This window comes from Haemaphysalis longicornis, unplaced genomic scaffold, assembly GCF_048455015.1.
Source record: "Haemaphysalis longicornis isolate Haplotype H1 unplaced genomic scaffold, Haemaphysalis longicornis Haplotype H1 scaffold_1, whole genome shotgun sequence".
Classification (NCBI taxonomy): Eukaryota; Metazoa; Arthropoda; class Arachnida; order Ixodida; family Ixodidae; genus Haemaphysalis; species Haemaphysalis longicornis.
The window spans coordinates 40,257,870-40,281,030 of record NW_027526203.1 but is presented as its reverse complement, the minus strand read 5'-3'; the positions used below and the strand labels follow the sequence as shown (position 1 = coordinate 40,281,030).

General features: G+C 48.2%; 1 protein-coding gene across 1 annotated transcript in view; it reads right to left on the bottom strand.

Moving 5' to 3' along the window:
• Nucleotides 1-8,421, bottom strand: part of LOC144176014 (glutamate--cysteine ligase regulatory subunit-like) — a 60,622-nt gene extending 52,201 nt beyond the window's left edge. The window contains exons 1-2 of the mRNA XM_077705117.1: nt 7,986-8,421; nt 5,460-5,525 (exon numbers count right to left, since the gene is read on the bottom strand). Coding sequence (XP_077561243.1) covers nt 5,460-5,525; nt 7,986-8,105 — 186 coding nt within the window. The 5' untranslated portion in view covers nt 8,106-8,421. The remainder of the gene's footprint in view (nt 1-5,459; nt 5,526-7,985) is intronic.
• Nucleotides 8,422-23,161: the final 14,740 nt, after the last annotated feature.

Here is a 23,161-nt window from a genome sequence, read left to right as displayed (position 1 = left end):
AAGCTAACATGTTTAATAAATTCTTCCAGTCAGTATTTACCGTAGACGACGGAAACCACCCGCAAATAAGGCGGCCAGCTCAAGCTACAAACCACCAAATAGATGAAATTACCTTAACTGAATCCGGAATATTTTCTTTATTACTTAACCTCAATCCTAAGAAATCATGTGGCCCCGACAATATACCTAATGCTTTCTTGGTAAGGTACACGGAGTGGGTTTCAAAGTATTTGCTCTTAATATACAAAAGGTCACTAGATTTGGGTAGGCTCCCTAAGGATTGGAAAATAGCTAAAGTTGCACCGGTACCTAAGTCTGGTAAAAGCTCTGATCCCTCAAACTACCGACCCATTTCTTTAACTTGTGCATCAGGAAAAATCTTAGAGCACATAGTCCTCAAGCACATAATTGCCTACTCTGAAGAACATGGACTAATCAATCCAAATCAACATGGCTTTCGAAAAGGCTTATCCACGGTAACTCAACTCACAGAAACATTACACGACCTCGCTTTGACTCTAGATAACCGAGGGCAAACAGACATAATATTTCTCAACCTATCGAAAGCATTCGATCGCGTATCGCATCCTAAGCTACTTTATAAATTACACAACTTCTTGGGGGATGGAATGGTTTTTAAATGGCTTGCTTCATACCTCTCTGATCGACAACAGTTTGTTTATTGTGCCAATCAATCATCAGACATCTTAGAAGTAACCTCAGGAGCGCCCCAAGGTTCGGTTCTTGCGCCTATTTTGTTTCTTCTGTATATCGATGATATTGCCTACGATATTGATGTTACAGTCCGCATGTTCGCGGATGATTGTATTATTTATAAAGTAATTAACAGCAAAGACGACCAGATTGCACTTAACCAGGCCCTCTCCAAAATATCATGCTGGTGCCAAGAATGACAGATGTCTATTAATGCACAAAATACCGTCGCCATGACAGTGAGTAGAAAAAAAAAACACTAATCTTTTCTCATGAAATTCAGCAAACACAATTAGAAAGGGTTCAGGACTATAAACACCTCAGCATAATTATAACAGAAGACTTAAAGTGGGATAAACAAGTAGAATTTGTAACCAACAAAGCCCTTGCTTCGCTATACTCTCTTAAAAGGTCCATTTGTATGGCCTCACCTGATACAAAATTACTTGCCTACAAATCGCTTGTACGGCCGATCCTGGAATATAGTATAATCTGCTGGTTCCCTCACACAAAACACCTTATTGCTAAACTAAAAAATGTACAGCGGAGGGCCATTCGGTTCATCTATAATAAATATAAACACTACGACTCTCCCACGGAATTACTCAAACGAGCTGAGCTACCTACAATAGGTCAACGCGCCAAAATTTTGCGCCTAAAATTTTTGTTTCAACTAATCCATGGCGGACTAAAAATACCTTGTAAGAAATTCATTACTCCATCTGTTTCCAGGTCTACAAGAACAAAACACGACAAACATCTTATTGAGTACAGGTTCCACAATGAATCCTTTAAATACGCTTATTTTCCATGTGTAATAAGAGAATGGAATTGTCTTCCTAATGAAATTGTTACTAGTTCATCCCTTGATAATTTTGCTTCTAATGTGTCTAAGTTTTTGCTTAATAATCCTTCTTGATATATGTTCTGTACTCCCTATTGCTGAATATTTCATGCGCTTCTGGTTGTTATCACTTGAATTGCCACGTGTTAATGTGTGTAGTCTGTTTGGCTGATATTGTTGTTTTCACCTTGACCCTTGTTTCTGCTTTCGTGAATTGTTTAAAAAGAGCACGCTTATTATTCATGTATCCCCCAATCCTGCAACAGCCTCCACAGTTGAGGCTAGCAGTATCAATAAATAAATAAATAAATAATAAATAAGAGGCCATTTTCCCAAGAGAATGCGCGCACACACACACAATAACGAAAAAAAAGCATCAAAGCAAAATAACCCCTACGAAAAAAAAACTGGGGCGCCTACTCTTTCTCCGGTCAGACGTGCTGTTTCCTTTTGCTGAAAAAATAAAAATCCACAGCAATGAATTTACACAAATTAAAAATAGAAAGACCTTTCTTTCTTTGCTTATTTTCTTCAGCTCAAGTACACGTTCTCTAACTCACTCAAAGACTTCAATATGACGTTGTACTCCACATAACTCTGACTGACTGGCTCATTCATTCCCCCACTGAAACTGCAGAATGTCTCATCTTCATGGAGAGGACATCCATCGAAGCCACATGTGCTCGGTGTCTCGCTTATCCACACAAAAGCAATTACTGGCAGTCACCACTAGTTGACAGGCAGAGTTCGTTTTGTCCCCTCGCGCATGCCAGTGAACTTGGCTAGGCCTTTCCGGTTCATTGCTATTTGATCCACGAATTAAAAATTTGCAAGCAGCAAGACTAGTTACGCATGTCGATGAAAATACACCACCTAAACGGACCGCGAAGGCCGCACACAACCCATCAAAAGACTGCCCCGTCAGAGTAACACTCACGCTGCTTCTAATGTAAGCTCTGGTCAAGTAAACCATACACTAAGGCAGTGGTACTCAAATGGGGGTGACCCCAGGGGGCCCGCGAGAGCACTTGAGGGGTCCACAGAGCCTCCACCGAAACCTTTCCTCCCACCATTGTTTGCTCCAGTTTGCCATAATTTGCTGGCAATGTAAAAGGGTGGCTTCGCCGCGTGACATGTACGTGTAGTTTCTTCACGTAGCACATATTTTAACATCGGCTTTTTGCACAACATGCCAGCTATGAAAGAAAAAAAAAAACAGAAAAGGCAGCATATGGGTGTTCAAAGCACTAGGTATTCAAGAAAAAATTGTTTAGCATTACGACACACTTAGTCATAAAATTCAGACATAAAAAGGGGGCATTGAATAAGTTTGCGGGCCCCGTAAGTCGCAAGTGCAAACTGTTTGACATTACGACACCGATCAACAAACATTTCATTATGGAATCCCCCAAAATTTTTGCAAGCCCAAAAGGGGTCCCCAGTGCACTCATGGCTAAGAACCACTGCCCCAAGGGTAAATAGGAACTCGCCAGCTGCTTTCCCAAACTTCCTTTAAAGTAGAAATGTGCAAAATAGTGATTTATGAATACAAATTGAACCAAAAATGAATACGAATTGTTTAAATAGTTCAAGAATTGACGCAAACATTTAGCGATTTCCAATGAGAAAACCAAAACTTGCAGTTTCTCAAGCATGCTTCTGTAGCTAACCTCGAGAAAAAGAAAGGGTCCCTTCAAAGGGTTTGCAAAATTTTTCCCTCGTGCAACACAACACACAAGCTATCCTGCTCCTTCTGGCTGCACTGATAGCACTGCATTTTATACGAGGGCAGCTTTCCCTCAAAGTGGTGACCTCAACTACAAGCGTTTCAGGATGAGTGCAATAACGGTATACTATATTCCAACAAGCTGACATCAACATGTTTGCATTTCATGCCCAATATACAAATATATAGAAAGAGCCGAGACAAAAATTGGGCAAGTGTGTGATGACAAACGAGCACGCTCACGAAACTAGCCTCGCGAGTGCCACAGCATCACTGCCTTCCTCTCAGGAAAGCCCGGTCATGGACTCTAGCAGCACAAAGCTAGACAAGTCCATCGTTTCTCCTATGTGGTATGTAGAAAGAAAAAAATTACGCCCACCTCCCCTCGCGGGAACCCTGGTGTGATGCGACGCTGAGGGGGGTCCAAGCGCAAGCGGAGAGCAACCGTCGACCGAAAGGCCGCCCGAGAGCGGCACACCGGTTATATGCGCAGCGCGCTCGAAGGAGTGGAGACGGCGGAGAGAGAGAGTACTGCACATGCGCAGCACCGCGCGCAGCGTCGCCCACCGGCGGAGTGAGAGCGCGCTGGGCCGCACACCCGCAGATGTTAAGAGAGAGTGCTCGCTCTCATCTGGGCAAGCAACGGCGCCAGTGCGTCTGCCGCGGCTATGACGCAACACAATCCACTTTAATCCAATCCAATCCAATGCCCCTCCCGAGATAATGTTCGCCATCGGAGAGGAGAGGGGGTGAGCGGAGGAGAGTGCGGACGCCGACGCCGGACGCACGCAGGAAGGACAGGGCCGCCGACAAGAAATGCTCTCAGCGTCGCATCTAAAAATGGGACACTGCACGTCTAAGCAAAATGCCATCACCTTTGTTGGCCATGACTTATCAGGAAGCAGAGACTTATCAGTGCGCAGCTAGGTGACAGTACTGACTGGGGCAACCACTCCACTGTACGTGCAGAGCTAAGGAGGCCAGCCTCTACCTCTGGCACCTTGGCCGCACGTCACTGGTGCCCTGCAGGGAAGCCTGCCAACACCAGTGGAGACAGCCTCCATGAGTGATACTGCCCCATTTAGTTCAAACTCCTGAAAAAATTAATTTTGCACACATTTTTAGTGGCACTTGTAATTTTCAACACATTATAGTTTTCATGTATCCGAGTACATTGAAACAACTGTCCCTTTGTGTTTTATAACTTCAAAAATATTTGAAATTTTCAAATGGCACTACATGATTCAAAGCTAACATACGGCATTATTTGGTTCAATATTTAAAAACCTTGAATATTTAATGTTAAATCTTCTATATTAATAAACTATGCACAGAAGCTGCTGTATTCAGTGCTTCCTTTTACGCTCCGAGTGATAATCTGTAACTTACTGGCTGGGTTTCTTCATAATGTCTTAATTTTTTTAGGCAAACAAAATGCACAAAAAGCACAACCATGCCATTTTTTTAATTTCTCAGTTATTTTACCTTTGTAATGTACCAGGGGACAGGCTGAGGCTGCCGCTTGCCCAAAGTTTTGTCTCGCATGTGTGTGCGCGTGCATGCATGTCTGTCTGCAGCCACGCAATCAGATAGCAGTGCTAACGGCAAACCAGCCGCACATTTCAATAGAGCGCAATCAGCATTGGTGTATTTTCAATGGCACCAGGTTCTCAAGGCCAAACAAAGAATGCCAAGTACACCTTGTGAGGTCGGCACAAAATAAAGCAGTGCCACTAACAGACTACGCGTATAGAAGAACTGCGACCATGGCATATGACCATAAAACATGGAGTGCTGGCGTAAAATGCCCAAAATCAGTAACCACAAGTCGTGCTTAGTGGTCTATGATTACTTTTAACCTAATCACTCAAACCGAGTAAGGCACTAGTGCAGCTACGAGTGACTCCAAAAGGATGCGTGACCACTGCGTAAGCAAGAGCAAAATAAGCCCCGAGCACAGCACTCCTTTCAGGGGTGGGACAGGCAGGGTTCACAGATGGCCACACATTGAAAGACCAATAGCATCGGGGAGGGATGCACAACGAAGAGGCACGTGGCACCAGTGTGCCACTGGACCCCACTACAGCTTCTGTAGCTGCAGTTTCTTATGCTTACACTGGGACACACAATCCTGATCAGCGCTGGCAAAGACTGCTCAAGCAGGATTCCACTCACGTGAAAATGGTTGTCGTCGCCCGAGGTCTTCCACTTGACGAGCGACAGGGCCAGGCTTTGTATGAGCTGCAACACCAGGCCAAGCACAAGCACAATCACGCCTCGAAAGCGCTTCAAACAGAGCACACTCAAGGGACAGAGTTACTCGACATGCACCAGTTGCGGAACTCCCCATAGGGCCCCCCACGTATCAAAAGTCAGTCCACAGCTGGCCCCCCTGCGCTGGGGCAAACAGGGGCACGCAGGGGTCAAGTTGATGAGCCTGTCAGCAGAAAGCTGAAGTGGTAATCAGCCGTGCTTGCGGCTGCTGCCATGAGTGAGTTGTGCTATTAGGTAAACATTTGGCGAAGTCCAGTTTTTGCCATTACACCTGCCCCTCAACTTCAAGAACAAAGAAGGGGTACTCGTGACGCCCATATTCTTAAGCAGCAGATTTTTGCCACTGGTGTATGTGGAGGAACTCTGGACCAAGTTCAGTGACTCGCAGTGGAGAAGCAGGCACTGCCAACAAGAGAAGGTAGTCACGCTAAAAGCGGGCAAGTTCATAAGTGTCCACTTTCGCAGCGCAAAACAGTCAGGACTGAGGAAGGGGGTGTCCCCTCTGCGCTGTGAAGATGAACAAGAGAAGGAGCTAGGCCCCACATATGGGGGGTGTAGTGCAAAAAAGACGAGGACAGTGGCAGACGAGACAGGCACTACTGACAACTTCAAAATTCACAGTGTTTCGTTCTTCGCTACATTTGTGGTGGGGCTGCTTTTCCCTCATTTGTGAGCGCCTCAGTTCACCTGTTTGCAAATTGTCAGCGACTGGGCATTGCCGAGACCCCCACAAAATATCTCGTTTGGATTTGCGCAAACATACTTTCTATTGGCCCATCAAGGACGGATATTTTTGTCCAGGACCCACTCATGATCTGAGTGTGTGCCGCATTGCTGCTGCCAAGTTGAAAGTTGATTACTGCAATGGCAATCTGTAACTCTTCCCTTGCTGCTGATGATATGGTATAGATACTATACACTGAAGGGTGCAATTTCAGCTGAAAGTCAGTGCTCTTTCATACCCCCCCCCCCCCCCCCCACCACCACTGCATGAAGCGGTTGGAACCAAAAGCACTGCTAAAAATAGTGAAGCATAAAGCCCACTCAAAACAAACAGTTACTCTCTAGGGCTGTGTTAACTGTTCCATACCACTGTAAGTGCCTCAAATGAGGCAACACGAACAGTGAATACTGAGCGAACCAGTTTGCATTACATACACAACATAAAGTGAGATGCCAAGTCTCCTTGTACTCACCTGTCCAAAGGCACCACTGTACGAAGAAAAAGCAAAAAGCTTTGGTACCACTATAAACTATGCCTGGTGGCACATGTGTTGCAGCCTTTCACAAGCAGCAATGAGAGGTTGGCCTGCCTGACTGGGCGCAATGCAAAGAGGCTTTTTGAGGGAGCAGTAGAAGACGGGCACACCCAACAAGCGGGCATGAGTGCCTTTGAAATATTTTTGTTCACCCTGGGGACTTTCTTTTTGTAGATGCCCCTTTATTATTACAGCTGCCCAGTGTACCCAGCGATTTCCCAGAGGTCGACAGGAAGCAGCAAATTTGCCTGTTTCGTTTGTGCTTCCTTCACTGCCGACGGCTTAAATCAGCTTCCCACACAGGCCAAACATGTGAAATTCGGCTACACTGCTCAAGATGTGCTTTCAAAGTGCGAGCGGCCCAAGAACTTGAGAAGCGAGCAAACCCGGGCGTGGCCAATGAATGCCTCCTAGGGGCACTGTGGAGCCGCTGTGACGAGCTCTCTGGAACGGTGTCCCGGCCCGTGTGGCACAGCTCTGGCTGTGCCTTCATTTGCGGCCACTATATACCCGTGAGGCCACCCGCTGTAGTCACTGTACAGCACTCAGTGCAAATACCGAGCTCAGTTTGGGAGGACGGGTCTCCGGAAGCCTTGCATCTCTGCTGGCGTTTTCCCAGCTGCTCTTAGCCGACCCTGTGTTTGGACTTCCACACCACACAGTGTGGCCCCGTAAGAAATGGCTTGCACTGGGAAGGGATTTCTGCCGGTGATGAAAGTGGCTGAAAGGACAGAAGGCCTGTGATTGCCCTCCACAGGCTAATGCAAGCTTAGCTCGTAACACGTACGCATAAGCAAACGTGGAATGCTTTAGTGCTGAAACTATGGCGGTTTCCACTGCACTAGGAGGCATGACTCCCAGGCCCAGCTTATGAAACACTGCACGGATCATTTCACTCTAATCCGGCTCCATACATGGCGCGAGATCACGTGCGCGTCGCCCGTACTCGCGACGGAATGAATGAACAAACTGCATGGGCGGCTCTTGCGGCGTTCTTCCCACTTTGGGCAGCCACAGCATGCGCGTTATGCCCCGACAATTCTTACGAAACTGATCCCAGCCACGGTCGCCGTTTCACAACACCCCAGTGCCGGAAAGAGCACGATCACCCGTCGCTGCCACCACTCAGCGGTGGTGCCGCAGTTGATAAAAGAGAACGGGCACTCGCCTCTTCCCCGAGGGATTGAAACACTTTCTTGGTGAGATCCTTGCATCCGAGGATGTTGCCGGTGTTCAGCACAACCTTCTGCACGGACGCCGGCAGAGCAGCCGAGCACTCGTTGTTCATGGTTACGTCGAGCAGCGCGGCTCCCGTCGTGCGCCGAGCCAGCTGGCAATAACACAGAACAGGGAAATCTCTGCTTCCGATGTGCTCAATACCCGCCTACGTGCATGGTACGTCACGCCCTGCGACTACACTAGACAGCATCGTAAAGGAAGGGCCTGCTACGTTCCTTCGCGCGATCACGTGCAAGGCAGGCGATAACAGGCGAATGAAAAAGCGAGCACGCCCACTGGTGACGTTCACTCGCCCCACTCGAGACAGCTGACAAGAAGTATGGTGCAAGAAGCTTCACCGGTGCGACATTCCTAACAAAACCATAATGAACAGAAGTGACGTCACTTGAGCTAACCTCGCGCTTGGGGTCGTTGCTATAGCAACGGGAGCACATTGTCAAGCGAGCTCCGAGACCGTACGAATCGTGGGCGCTGACATGATACAATTCCCATGGTTGCCAGATCAATTAAATTCAGCCTTCTAAAAATTCCTGCCATAATTATTTAACTAAAACAAAGAACTGAAGCAAAATAGTTACAAATAATTGCCTCAGTAATTAAAACTAGCTTTATAAAAAACTTTTAGTGTAATTAAGTTCTAATTAGCGAAGAAAGAGTAAGTGCGTAGTTCAGTTTTGGTTTCGATTTTTTTTAAGTGTGCTAGGAAGTGGCGAGGCCCTTGCGCCTGACTTGCGCAGTGTGTGTGTGCAGTCTCCGGCTCAGATCTGCGTGCGTGCAAAACGTATACAAGTTATACAACTCGGATGCCCGCGCTGAGCAAGTGCCTCCCCGGGTGCTTGCGAGGCTGTCATTCTTTCTCCACGTTAAGCACCCTATCTATTGCCCCTCAACTGACGCCGGAACAGCGATTCCGATCTGACCTTGACTACCGCAAGTTCACTACAGGCTACGGAGTGGCAGCCAGCGATCGTTCCCGTTGGAAGAGAAATAAAAAGAGGTTTTATAATCCTTCGGATCCAGTTGTTTTATTCATGGAACTTCTTACAGCTCTTCGTGCTTCGAACTTTCGCGCAATCGTTCGTGAAGGTAGAACGAAAAAATGGGTAACGAAATGCAGTTTCTTTTTTAATCAGTCACAATAAATCAATAAGTCAGTGTTCTGTCCTCGCGCGCTATGTGCGGCAAATTACTGCCCATTCAATACTGCGCATTCAGTCCCGCAAGCTTTCCCTTTGAAGTGGTGGAAAGCAGCTAGAACTTGACGAATACAGACAGAAAGGAAAACGGGACACGCCGCGGACTGTATTTCGCATACTCCCTTGGCATGCATTCTTCCACTCCGTTGGCCTGCGATCGACCGCGCTCTTTCGTTCCTGTGCTTCAAAGCGCCGCGACTCACCGGCAATATCAGCGTTGGCCCATGCGATGTTTTTTTGCATGTGTCAATAAAGGTTTTACATTGAGCTAAAGCCACAGTTCACTTCACTTCGTTTGAAAAGCCTTGAGCAACTCGCAAAATGTCACAGAATGGCAAATAAAGCGGCACAGCGCGAAAATGCACGGAGATCATACAGAGATTCATTTTTCTGTGCGCCCAATACGGATCAGCTGACTCCCTGGCGTCCTCGCGCATGCGATCAGTCGCATTCGAGCTTGCGCGCAAGTGTTGTGTGAGCGTTGCCACATCTTGCTCAAATAGTCTCAGTACATATAAGTCACACGTACGCTAAACCGAAAACACGTCGGTTACCTACCCACAGGAGATAAACTATGCAATGCTGTCGACGCCGCCTACACAAAATCCGCCTGGCCAGCCTGGCCAGCGGTCCGCCATGTTACAATTAATCCCGGCATGCTTCGCTAGCCGGACGCGGAAACGCCACAGTAGCACGTTGCCAGATTACAACCCATCGCTTTCGCCGTTTTGAGTAAGCAAAAACTCAGCTGGCAACCTTCAAATTGTTGTATCATGTCCGTAGAAAAGACAGCGCCGGCAGCGAGAGTGTCAGCTGAGGAGGGGACGAGTCACACCTCGGTACAGCAGTCAAGCCACAGGCCCCCCGAAGGCCTCCTGCGAGAAGTCTTGGTAGTTGGTGACGGAAATGTTGGCAGGGTGGCAGCTACACTGGTAAGAGATATTGGGATCCCAGATAGTGTAGAATTTCTCTACAGGAGAGAAGCGACGGCGAAGCAGGCCCACGAGTTCGTCACAATGTACGAAATGCAGGCCCGGGACGTAGCCAGGTCATACGTGCTACACGTGGGCCTAAACGAGGTGCTACGCGGAGAGGCGGAACAGTTGACACCCAGGTTGGAGGAAATGTGGAAGGGAAAGGAGGCCAGTCTCGTAGTCTGCTCAATACCTGAGGTCACGACCAAGGGTAGAGAGGTGCAGGCGAAGACCGTTCTGGTTAACGAGGAACTTCATGCGTGGTGCAGGAGATCTGGGGCCCGTTTCCTTGACTTGGCAAAGGTGTTAAGCCCAAACTGCTTTACAAGGGACGGGGTGCGGTACTCGCATGAAGGCGTGCAGCGGGTGGCCAGGGCGATGGCGGAGGCGGTAGCTCCTTTTTTAGGGAAGCAGCGCCCACCAGTGACACCCGCACCCAAAGACCGAAAAGGAGGCCGCTACCCCAGGAAGCAAGCCCTGTGGAGGGCCGTGGAGACGCTCGTGGAAGGCCTAAGACAGAACTACACCCCCACGGCGAACAGGAGGTGGCAGCAATGACGGGCGGCGTGGAGGGGGCAAGACCGGACATGGCGGTGGAAAGCACGGAGACCGGACGCCCAATGACCCGAAGGAAGTCCAGGAGGGGGAGGAAGACAAACGGGAGCGAGAAAATCGCTTTCCTTAACATGAATGGGGGCAGGACGGAACGGAAGTGGGAAGAGATATACAGGGCAATGGAAGGGGAGAAGTTGAGTGTATACGCGGTTGTGGAGACTCATTTCCGGGAAGCGGAGGGCCCACCAGGGCACACAGGTCTGTGCTGGGAGAGTTGCAACAGAGATGTAGGGGGGCGAAAAGGGGGTGGGGTCGGAGTCCTGTTCACACCGGACGGTGGATGGATGCGGGCCAGACCGGAGTGCCAAGAACACCTGTGGCTGACTGGCATACTCGCGGGACAGAAGACGGCGATGGGCGTGGCATATATGTGGACTGGAGAAGGGGCAAGAAAGAAGAACGAAGACCTCTGGAGGTGTTTACAGGATGACATTAAATCGTTCTGGAAGGATCATCGCATTCTCGTCGTGGGAGATTTTAATGCACACGTGGACTGCCTGGACGGTACCACGGATTTCAATGGCCAAAAGCTGATGGACATGGGAGAGAACCTGGGACTCGTTCTAGGTAACCTTGAGCCCAAATGTGTGGGACAGACCACATGGTCCACAGCAGGACGAAGCTCCACCATCGACTACGCAGTGATGTCTCCTGTACTGCGGGACAGGCTCACCAGAATGATCATTGATGAGCAGGGGGATCACAGCATAGGGAGCGACCACAACAGGCTTTTACTAGAATTCGGTGGGCGCCGAGGGAGATCCGCGGAGGACGTGGGGGCAAAGAATGGCCGCCGCCTATCGGACAGCGAAGTTGAGCGTATGGCGGAACGCCTGGAAGCGTCACCGGTAGATGAATGCACACGCCTCGTCGAAATGGTACGTGAAGAGCTGGAAAAAAAGCCAAGACGGAAAGGCCGACGGCAGAAGTACAGATTGAAAAGGTGGTGGGATAAGGAGGTCCAACGCGCGGTGAGTGAAAGAAAAGAGGCTTGCCGGACGCATCGACAGGCGGTCAGGATGCGGCAGCCGGAGGCTGTCCGGGAGCACTGCTGGAACAGGTACATGGCGAAGAAACATCGGGCAGCAGCCGTAATCCAGGAGAAGATCAGGGCAGTTGACCGCCAGTTCCTGGATGAGCTAAAGAGGAGTGGCCGGGACGCGCCTAGAAAATTCTGGCGGCATCTGCAGCGGGCATACCAACATGCACCACCTAAACAAGACCTGCGTCACCCTGAGTCCGATCAACTGCTATCAGAGGACGAGGGATGTGATTTGATGGCGGAGCAGATCAGAAAAGCTTTCGGGCGCAGAGACACAGCTGATTTGCCCTGTACCAGTGAAGAAGAAGAAGAAGAGAGTACAGAGCTTGAAGAGTGGCTGGGCCCTGTCGGAGAATTGGAACTTAAGAACATCATAAGGCACATCCAGGCAGGGACTGCGACAGGATTGGACGAGTTCCCAGCAGCGCTGCTGAAGAAAATAGGCCCTCAACAACGACGGGCACTGCAAGAAATGTTGAGTGCCATATTGAGGACTGGGACAGTACCCAAGGAGTGGAGGCAAGGAAAGATGGTGTTCCTGTACAAGGGGGCGGGAGACCGGTGCAGCTGGACTTCGTACAGGCCCATTACGGTGACCCCGGTGCTGTATCGGGCTTTCGCTCAGGTGCTCCGCGGTCGTATACAGGCCTGGGCGGAAGGGAGTGGCATCCTGGGAGAGCTACAGAACGGGTTCCGTAGGGGAAGGCGCCTAGAAGACAACCTGTTTGTCATCACCCAATGTATAGAGATGGCACGCACGCAGGGCAGAGAACTATGGATGGCGTTCCTGGACATCGAAAAAGCGTACGACTGCATCGGCCATTCCACTCTGTGGAATCAGCTGCGACACAAGGGCCTGCCAAAAGAGGTTGTTGAGCGACTCCAGGGGCTGTACTCGGGAGCGGAGGTGATGGTGGAATGGCAGGGCAGGCGGTCGAGTCCAGTGCCCCTTGAGCGAGGTCTTCGTCAGGGCTGCCCGCTGTCCCCATTGCTGTTCATGTTGCTCCTGTGTGACCTTGAGACGGACCTGGAAACCTGCGGCCTCGGCTTTGACGTGTCGTACATGGATGGAGGGAAATCGGTGCGCCAGACGTTACCCGGCCTGATGTATGCGGACGACGTCGTGTTGACAGCCGGCACCAAATCGGAGCTGCAGAGCTTAATGGACGTATGCTCCAGGCATGCGGATGGCCTCGGACTCCGGTTCAGTGCGCGGAAATGTGCGGTGCTGCGGTGGGGCGTCACGGGTGTGCCGAACCAGAATGACCCACTGACCATTCAGCGACAGGTGATCCCGTACGCGACATCGTACCAGTACCTGGGAGTGACCATCGGAACGGCGGCCGGCTATATGGAGGAGCACGAACGAAAGCTGAAGAAGAAAGCACTGCGGGGACAGAGTATACTCAGATGCAGGGCACTATGGGCCTTCAACCGAATGGAAGTGGTACGTAGCCTCTGGAAGGCGGTGACGGTTCCGGGGCTGACATTCGCGAACTCAGTGATCTGCCTGTCAGATGCAACACGGGAGTACATGGAGCGCAGACAGCGGGAGGTAGGTCGGATGGCCCTGGGGGCACACAGAGCGACGACAAATGAGGCCGTTCAGGGCGACCTTGGGTGGTCGTCGTTCGAGGCTCGGGAGGCAGTGGCGAAGCTGGGGTTTGAGATCAGGTCTTGGGCCCTCGGAGGGGACCGATGGGTACACCGGGTGCAGATGTGCATGCTGTACACTGGGGTGACGTCCCGGTGGAACCGGCGAACGAGGGCTCTGGCCACTAAGTATGAAGTGCCGCTGCCAACCCTGAACGACCTCAAGGGAACGAGCTTGGGACTGAAGGCACTGCGTGAGCGGGTGTGCGCGGCTGAGACTCGCATGTGGGAGCAGAGAGCTCGGAGCAAGCCGGCACTACGGACGTACAGTGCGCACAAGACAACGATCAGCCGGGAGGGTTTCTATGACAACAGTCGTGGGAGTTCCCTGCTGTTCGAGGCACGCTCTGGAACTTTAAGAACCGCTGTGTGGTGGGCGAAGTGTGGCAGGGAGGGGGAAGTGAGGTGCTCGGCGTGCGGAGAGGAGGAGGAGTCTTTGGAACACGTCGTGCTAGAGTGTAAGGCGATCCAGCCCCACCAGCCTAGTGGAACTACACTAGAGCGGGCGCTGGGTTTTGGATTCAGCAAACCGCCAGGTGGCGGGCCGCAGGCCAGTGAGGCGAATGGTGGAGGAGACGATGCAGCGGTGGACATTGAGTCACAGGCAGAGACCACCGAGCGGACGAAGCGTCGTCTCGAAAACTGGTTTGCAGTAGGGAAAAAGAGGTGTGGCGTCGTAGGCTAGGACCCGTGCGGAACATTTTTCCGAACGTTGTGCTCCGCCCGTTTCAAAGGGAACAGCCATCAAGACATCATCATCATCATCATGTCTGCCACTGTGTGTCGTACGGTTCCAATGCATAGGCTCAGCGGCGCGCTTTCCCTCTAGAGTCAGTAGAGCTTCGCCCATGGATTCGCCGCTGCGACATTCCATTGACGAGAGTAGAGTGAACTAGAATACGAGAGCTTCGCCGCTGCTCTATGGTACATGGGAGCGGTTTTTCGCACTTGAGCTCACCCCCACTGCTCTCTGCGCATGCGCCGCGTTGTTATGGCAACGGAGACGCGTCGCCTGCGTCGTCTGCTTCCCCTCCGCCGCCTGCTTCCTCTCCGCCGTGGCTGCGCTCCGCGAGCCGAAGTCAAACGGGAGCGCGCGGCCTCCATGGCGCGCGGCACGCCGTCGGCAACGAGAAGCGTGTAGCCGCGTATGCGATCGCGATGGAAATAAAAACAAAACAAAAACAGAAAGAAAAGAAGATTCGAACGCGGAGATCTAGGCATTGGGCACATTTTGCTCAGCCCAGCGATGAACAGCTGATCTCACGATTCGTGTCATATGCGCTGGTTATGACTAAGCTAAATCGGCGCTAGCATGGGGTTTCATTGCGATGGTCACTTGATACAATCGGCGCCCTTGACTGTGCATCCCATCCTTGTAGCGCCTGTTTCAGAACTTCTTACGCAGATTATCAACTTTTGTAAGCTGTGTATTTGATGTGCTTCCTTTGTCCGGGACGATGCTAGTCTCGTACGTGTTGATCAGTCTTTTTGTTGTTGTCGAAGTTGTTCTCTTCACCCTCCTGTGCTGGGCCTAAATAGAGGCTTGCTGTACAAATAAATAAATAAATAAATAAATAAATAAATAAATAAATAAATAAATAAATATTTTCATTACTAACTATTTATGGAAAACCCGAATGAAAAGGGCAAAGGTTACGCGCAACTGCAGGGTTGAAAGCCTTCCGCAAGCGCAGTGTTTTTTTTTTTTTTTTTTCATTAGGCCGGGAAAGATGAACCACGTAATGAAAGAAGCTTCATTCCGTGTTTGTTTTTCGGTTCTTTCATAGACCCCACAAAGCAGAATTCGGCAGCAAGTAACGCGAACGCTCTCAAGCAGACGCGTTCATGCACCGCACAAGGCCATCGTGAATTTAAAGTTGCCAAAAATTACGCAATAATAAAAATATAATACACGTGCCATCATTGCGTAGAAAACGGCAAGGCCTCTTAAGCATTTCTTTTGTTCGAGCCCTGATCGTTTGAGATGGATTATGCTATGCTTCAATGACAAAGGGAGGCTGGTTATAGCACATGATCCATGAATCATTCATTTATTTAAAAAAGCACAGGACATATTTATTACATGCGACAATTAACACCAGTTTTGTTGAATATACACGTATGGGGTACACATATGTAGGAAAACATATCAAAATAGGAAACTGCTCCTGACTCGAAATTGTTAAACCAGAACAGAGTGTACTAAACCAGAATGAGAGCGTAGATTGTGTCCTCTAGTAAATCTATGAGAGTGATTACACGTGTCCCAGAAACAATATATTCATCAAATAAAAACAGGACAGGTAAAACAAAGCATACATTCTTTGCTAAAGACAAAAATGCGTCCCATGACCAGATGCGCATACATGGATTATGTTACTAGAAGCTGTGAAAAAATATACCTAACTGCAGATGTGGCGAAAAGGGCGCAGCCACACGTCGGATGCTGGGTTCGGACTCCAAAATGCGCCCACGTGCGTTTAGGGGCGGGTCGCAGCGTTATTTATGGCCTGGGAGAGAGCGACATCGCGCTGCTGAGGAAAAGACTGCACATTGCACGTCGAAACTGTGTACTTCCAGACATCAAACGCCCCATATCGAGACTGAAAACTAAGCGCTTATCCTCCGACTCGCAACCTGTTGACAGCACTGGGAAAGGTAGCGGCGCCCAAGTCAATCATTCAATTCAATTCAATTCAATTCAATTCAGTTTATTTCAACATCAAGGATGTTTGGAGGCACAGACAAAAAGCCATACAAAGGCTTGACAGAGGTCCGTGCCCCCTACATGGCACACGGGAGGCCGTGTTCATATTGGCAACAAAGCAATTACATGTTTTTCGCGTACAGAAGCAGAGCCAAGGTAAATGTAACTGGTAGCGAAGGTTCCATAGAAGCCCATACGTTCAGAAAATGGCGGCTCTCGAGCTGCTCATGGGGCTTAGCGCCATCTGTGTGAGGAGGGAACACTTCCGGCGGAACAAAAAATAAACCGGATGTGAAGCAAGATCCGGTCAAAAAGTGACGTCATTTTGGTGGCATTAGCGCGAAAATTTGACTTCAAAATATTTTTAGCGCGCCTCTGATCGCTCAGGGCTCATGTCATTGCCATCTGACGCAAGTTGGCGAGCCGTTGGCGTGTGTGCTTCCAGTCAACGCCAGCCTAACTAGTACAGACTCGTAACTACAGAAACGTACTTAAGCATACTGTCGTATGATCAACCTCGGCGTTGCTGAAAACATCTTGCATTATCTCTGAAACTTTATTCTGTATTCATGTCTTCAACTGCTGTACAAAAGCAATCAGTTGTTTATTTTGATTGCAGTGGGTGGCAAACCGGGAACCGGGCACGTACACCCCCAACCGGAATTTTTTTTTTCTGCCATAGGATGCAGAGCACAAAATGACACTCAACCACTCTCCCCGACCCCCTCCCCCCCCCCCCCCCCCTTCATACCAAAAAAGTGCCCACTCCTCACCCCGATACAAATGTCTACCAACGCCACTACTGGGCTGTTTAATTGCGTCGCACATACGCAGGTTGCGTGCGTGCCTTAAGTATAGATCGATGTTATATAATGCTTGCTCGGCTTGTGTGCTTCAGTTCTAAGAGAAGAAATAACGCATAGTCAAGCTGTAACCAAGATATTTGAATTTTATTCCAGCATAAACATAAAACAACTTTAACACACTGTACAAAATCAGCACGTATACAATAAGTACAAAATGTTCGTGGAAACTACATGCATATGATTTTTTTACGAGCCAAAAAATTGACTTTACCCGTAACACATAGCATTATGAGCAATGAAAGCCTCAACAGCAGAACTACTTCGAAACAAGTGAAAAGAACTAGGCACTGTATCTTGATGCAGAAAACCAGGCCGCAGTAATGCGGATTCACGAAAGTGAAGCGAGCACACCGCAGCTGTCCCGGCGTCTTATCAAGTAGACATGGGTTTTTCAGAACTTCACCCAAGATTCACGCCGGCAATTTTATGGTTGCATTGTTTAGGCAAGTGTCGCAACAGATAAGTAAAAAAAGCAGGAAAGATCTGGCAGCAGGGCAGCACGGAGCAGCACAACACAGTACTGCGATGGGAATAATGCTTGCGGGAAGCGACGATCACTACAAGCGTTGTAATGCAATAAAGAAGGCACTGAGATCGACAATTAAAGTGAATCATTTGAATTCAAGTGTGAATACGCTGAGAAGTCCTAGAGTGATTGACACCACTTGCTCCGATGCAACCTGAGGTGAAATCAAGAGGTAACTGTGACATAACAAAGCTTTAGACCCACGATTTTTCGAAGCACCACCACGTCCCCTTGCACAACCCCCGTGCACGTATTAACAGTACCATATTTTCGCGTTACCTGTGAAAAAGAGAGGAAAGTGGTGCAGTGAAACGCCAGGCGTACGGGAGTTGCTGTTGAAACCTTGTACAGCACATCGTTTCCGTAGGTACCGAGGAAAGCGCTCCGCTCCAACCGTTGGCAGCATCGTCCCGTAGTTCACCGTGCCCGCCGGGCACGGTACTAAACGTGTTCACCCACGATACGACGCACCTCGCAACTCCACGCACAGCAAAAATTAAGGGCACACTAAATTAACAAGGAAGAACGAATGCAAATGCGCACCACCAAAACACGCGAGGGGCGTTTCGTAGCAGACGAACTTTAGGTGCTCCTTTCCGAACACTACAATGACTGCATCACAGAAAAATGACATGTGCCATTCTTCAGAGGGCGCTACAAAAAAGGTTTTTAAGAATGAACAACATTTTCATGAGTTCTTTGCACACTGTGCCTAAATAAATGTGATTCAGAAATAAATACAGTTCGTAAAATATAAAGGTTGCTTTATTGTTGAATAAAACTTGGTTTTTTGTTCCTAGTGTTTGTTCCCTCCTCACCTAGTCGCGCTTCAATCGCTACTCCCATAAGCCCCCATGCTGATGTTGCTGGCAATAGGTTCTGAACCGCTTTTTGCGCGAGCCTTCGCTACCATTTATATTTACCTTGGCAGAGCGCCACTTTTGTAAAAAAAAAAAAAACTACAACAAAGAACAGAGACCGTAGTATAGTGACTAGATAAGGGAAAGGATTTTTGTGTGCACCAGGAGGTCAGTACGGCATTCCATAATGTGTGACGCTAAGAACAATAGTTAATCCGGGATTGCAGCAACATATAAATGTCATTGATAACAAAGGAGAAACAGAATACAATGAAAAAAAAAAACAAAATATGCAGGAGGTCTATGAGACAACTACAGAAACGCGTTACGCAGATCTTTAAAAGAGACTGTAAAAATATCAGTTCCATGTTCGCAATAAAGTCGATTTCGCATTGAAGGGAGGCAAAATTTCAGCATTTGCTTTCCATAATTTGTGCGGCACGTGTCAACTTGCCATTGCTCTAGGACTACGGGCCGGGGTTGCATAAGAAATGACGTTTTTTCGTAGTTTCGCAAGTTCGGCCATTGTGCCAACGTTTCTGGCTGTTTCTGAATTAAAGTTCTGAGATAACTTAAATGGATTTTACATTGATAATTTTAAGGTCATGAAACAGACTACTTGTATGGGATAGCGGAGGTACTTTATTTACAATCCGGATAACTCGTTTCTGCATAAGGAGTAGTTTTCCTATGTTTTGAAGAGTGGTAGTGCCCCACACTAATACGCCATAATTCAATAGAGATGAAAAGAGACCATTGTACAAAATGATATTAACAGATATGGGAAAATAAAAGTAGCTGTTTCAGCATACAGCCAGTCACAACCGATAATTTCCCGTTTAGGTAACTAATGTGTTTATCCCAGGACATATGCTCTGAAAAGTATACACCTAAAGTTTGGAAATGCGCTACTATTTCGATTTCGGTATTATCTATATGAATGGGAAGCAATGTGAAATATTTATGTCGGGGGTGAAATAGAATTGCCTTTGTTTTGTCGGTGTTGATCCTGAGATCATTACTAAAGATCATCCATGATAGAGCGCACTACATAATTGTGCTCCTACGCGCCTGTCGCCTCCGTAAATGTGACAGGTGTCTTTCTGACCTGTTGTTTTTTGAAAGATCTGCAAACGACGAAGGTTTCTGCTGTGGAAGTCTAACGGGTCCCAATGTCGTTGTCCAAGCAGTCTTCAAAACGCAAAGTGGAAGACGAGAAGAGGTGCTTTCAGGAGCGATGGGAACTTTCTTATTTCTTCACGGAATCAAGAGACAATGTGTTGTGCTTAGTCTGCCATCAGACTGTGGCTGTGCCGAAGGAGTACAATGTTCGACGCCACTTCATGTCTTGCCATCACGAGAAGTATGGTGCTCTTACTGGCAACGTTCGCGAGCACACCGTGACTCAACTGAAGGCGGCGTTGGGAAAGCAGCAAAACCTGTTCAAAAAGGCTGCCAAAGCAAGAGACGAAACGGCAAGGGCAAGCTTCGTCATTTCTGAGCTTATCGCCAAATCATATCCAAGCCCTTCACTGAAGGTCTGTTCGTGATGCAGTGCCTGCTCGGAGTCGCTGATGCTACCTGTCCCAGCATGAAAAAGACATTCGAGAAAATAAGCCTCTCTCCAAACACAGTCGCCCAGAGAATTAACGAGATCAGTGGAGACATTGAAAAAGGATTAATCAACCGATGCCACGAGTTTGAAGCATTCTCTATTGCAGTTGACGAAAGCACTGAGATCGTGAGATCATCTGTTCATTGCTATAGGCAGAGAAAAATGCGCCCAATGCCTCGATCTCCGCGTTCGAATCTTCTTCTTTTCTTTCTTTGTTTTGCTTTTGTTTTTGTTTCCATCGTGATCGCATACGCGGCTACACGCTTCTCGTTGCCGACGGCGCGCATCGACGAGCGGCGTGCCGCGCGCTCCCGTTTGACTTCGGCGCCGCGGAGCGCAGCCGCGGCGGAGAGGAAGCAGACGACGCAGGCGACGCGCCTGCATTGCCATAGCAACGCGGCGCATGCGCAGAGAGCAGTGGGGGTGAGATCAAGTGCGAAAAACCTCTCCCATGGTATAGTGCCTGGAATATACTGGCTAGTGTGCGGAGCGCGCGCATTCTCTACGGGAGAGGGTGGCTCCGCCGGCGATGACTGCGCGCAGAGGCCGCAAGGGGCGCTGCTCGGCGAGAGGGTGCATGAAAGCCGCCAAGCTCCTCTGTCGCGGCGGCGTATTCGGCAGCCCACGCTTTGGTCGGCGGCGTGTAAGCACTGCCGAAGTAAACAGGTAGTCCTTTTTCAGAAACTGTTCGCCCATCCTTACTGTAAATAAGCTACCAATCGCCTGGCTATTTTGTGATTTCATCCAGAAACCCAAATTTAAGCTCTCCTAAGGCAGTATATGGTATATGCCGACTGAGCGGGAAATTTAATTTGAATGGTTTATTAATAAAATATTCTGAACCTGCGGGGAGCTAAATCTGTTAGAAAAAGTGGCGCTTTCAGGAAATGAGATGGATACCGAACATCACAAAAATATTTTAATAATAAAACATAGTTCACTGTTAAACAGGTAACAGATTTAATTTGCAGGCACTATATATATTTATAACAGAAAAAAACACATTCCTATTGCATGCGGCTCTTTTCCTCTTAAATGACTAAATAAATAAACAAAATTTTCTATACCTTACGCGCGTTTCGACGAAATCCAACCTTGAAATCGGGCATGTGTACGTATATTAGCATGCTTTCTGTTTTTATTCGTGTTTTAGGAATAGATAAAAAGTTCTGCACGTTTCTACAAGCGTTTCCGTTTCACTTGCTAGTTTGATGATGATATCCTCACCATTGACGCTTTTAAGAATCTCTGTCCCCACGCTGAGCAGCGACAAATCGCCGAGGCAGCTGTCAGTCACCACTGATCAAAGCGGTTTTTGATCAATTTCAGCTGGCTGAATGACCTTCACAAGTGAAATTCATTACCGACAAGCACAAAAAAAATGTAACAGCAACATAAACATCTGGGAATGAACCTTCAAAGTTTTCACGGATTTGAAGTTTCGCCATGTCTGTCACAGAAGAGCAGCCTTCGTTGCTCGCATATGAAATAAACTGCCCAAGCTTATCGGAAAATATGTGCCAGCCTGACTCGGACGGATACTTTTTGCAATGTCCATGTCCAGTGCCTGCGGGCTCCTCGAACTGGGGAAAAGCAGTTCCAATCTTTACAGCAAACTGACAGGATACTTCGGTGTACGACATTTGAACGAAGTTGCTACAATGGTTTAAGTAATGTATTGCTTGCGCGCGCGCACGCACGCACGCACGCACGCACGCACGCACGCACGCACGCTCGCGCGCGCGCGCGCACACACACACACACACACACACACACACACACACACACACACACACACACACACACACACACACACACACACACACACACACACACACACACACAAGCACAAGCACACGCACGCGCACGCACGCACGCACGCACGCAACTAGCAAGTGAAGGCGGGCCTGGATTAAACGTTACATCAACGAGAACGCCGCCAGAAGACTTGAGATGTCCTCGAAAAGCTTCCAGCCCGATTGGTTTTATGTTAAGGGCCTGAACAAGGAAAGAGAAGGTCAAAGGCAGCGACAAAAACACCTAAAGTTGCGACGCTGCCAGTAGTGTGAAGTGTATATAGTTCTCATTTGACTCCTTCCTTGAGTACCTAATTTGTTTGTTCGAGATACCCACACTTTTTTCATATTACCGTTCTTTGCCTTGCAGTTAGTATTTGAGCGCGTCTCTTTCTGTGTAGAACTATGTATAAGTGTGTATATGTATGCGCAGACAAATATATTTATTTTTGTTTATTTTCCGACGACAGAGAGTTCTCTCAATTGTGCTGTAATTCTTTGTTGTTGTTTTTTTTTTTTTTGCTCACAACATTTCTCATACTCCCTTCCTAATTGCTTTATATTTTTTTCCTATTCCCATATTTGTAAGAACTATTTGCTCTGTTCGATTGCATGCATAGACAAGAGTGGTGAAATTTACGTTGTTGAGTGTTTAGAGGGCTGAGGACCTCCGTCAGGCCATCTGTGCCTGACGGAGGTTTTTTTTAATGTTCTATTTTCAATTATTGTGTTCAGTGTTCTGTAAAGTACTTCGTTTCATGTCTGCATTGCACATTTGCACAGATTTTTGTTTTCATATTTTTTGTCATTTTTATAGTTTCCAGATTGCCTAGATCTAATTCATACACTTGCCAGTGGCGCGACTCATTGAAACAGAGCACTTAAACAGTGGTGTGAAAAAAAGGCTTTGGCTGAAAAAGCTTGTTTTTTAGGATGCAAAAAGACAAACAGGTTAAATAGTTGACCTGTTTTGGCATACACCAGCCTCTACATGCTGCATTGAACACAGTGCTTCAGTTCTTAACATCACACTGAGCTACCTGCTAAGTAGGTTAGTTGAATCACGAGGAAACTTCTGGAATTGGTTAACGTGTAATACATCGTGGTTTATATTGTTGGTCAGGCCCTTTGTGAAAGATAATTTAAAGTAGCAGATATAACAATGTTTTTAATTTACTGCCTGGTGAAGCACAATAGCTGCTTTGAGATTTCGAACGCCAATATTATTGTCATTACGACAGGAGTTCTGAAATAT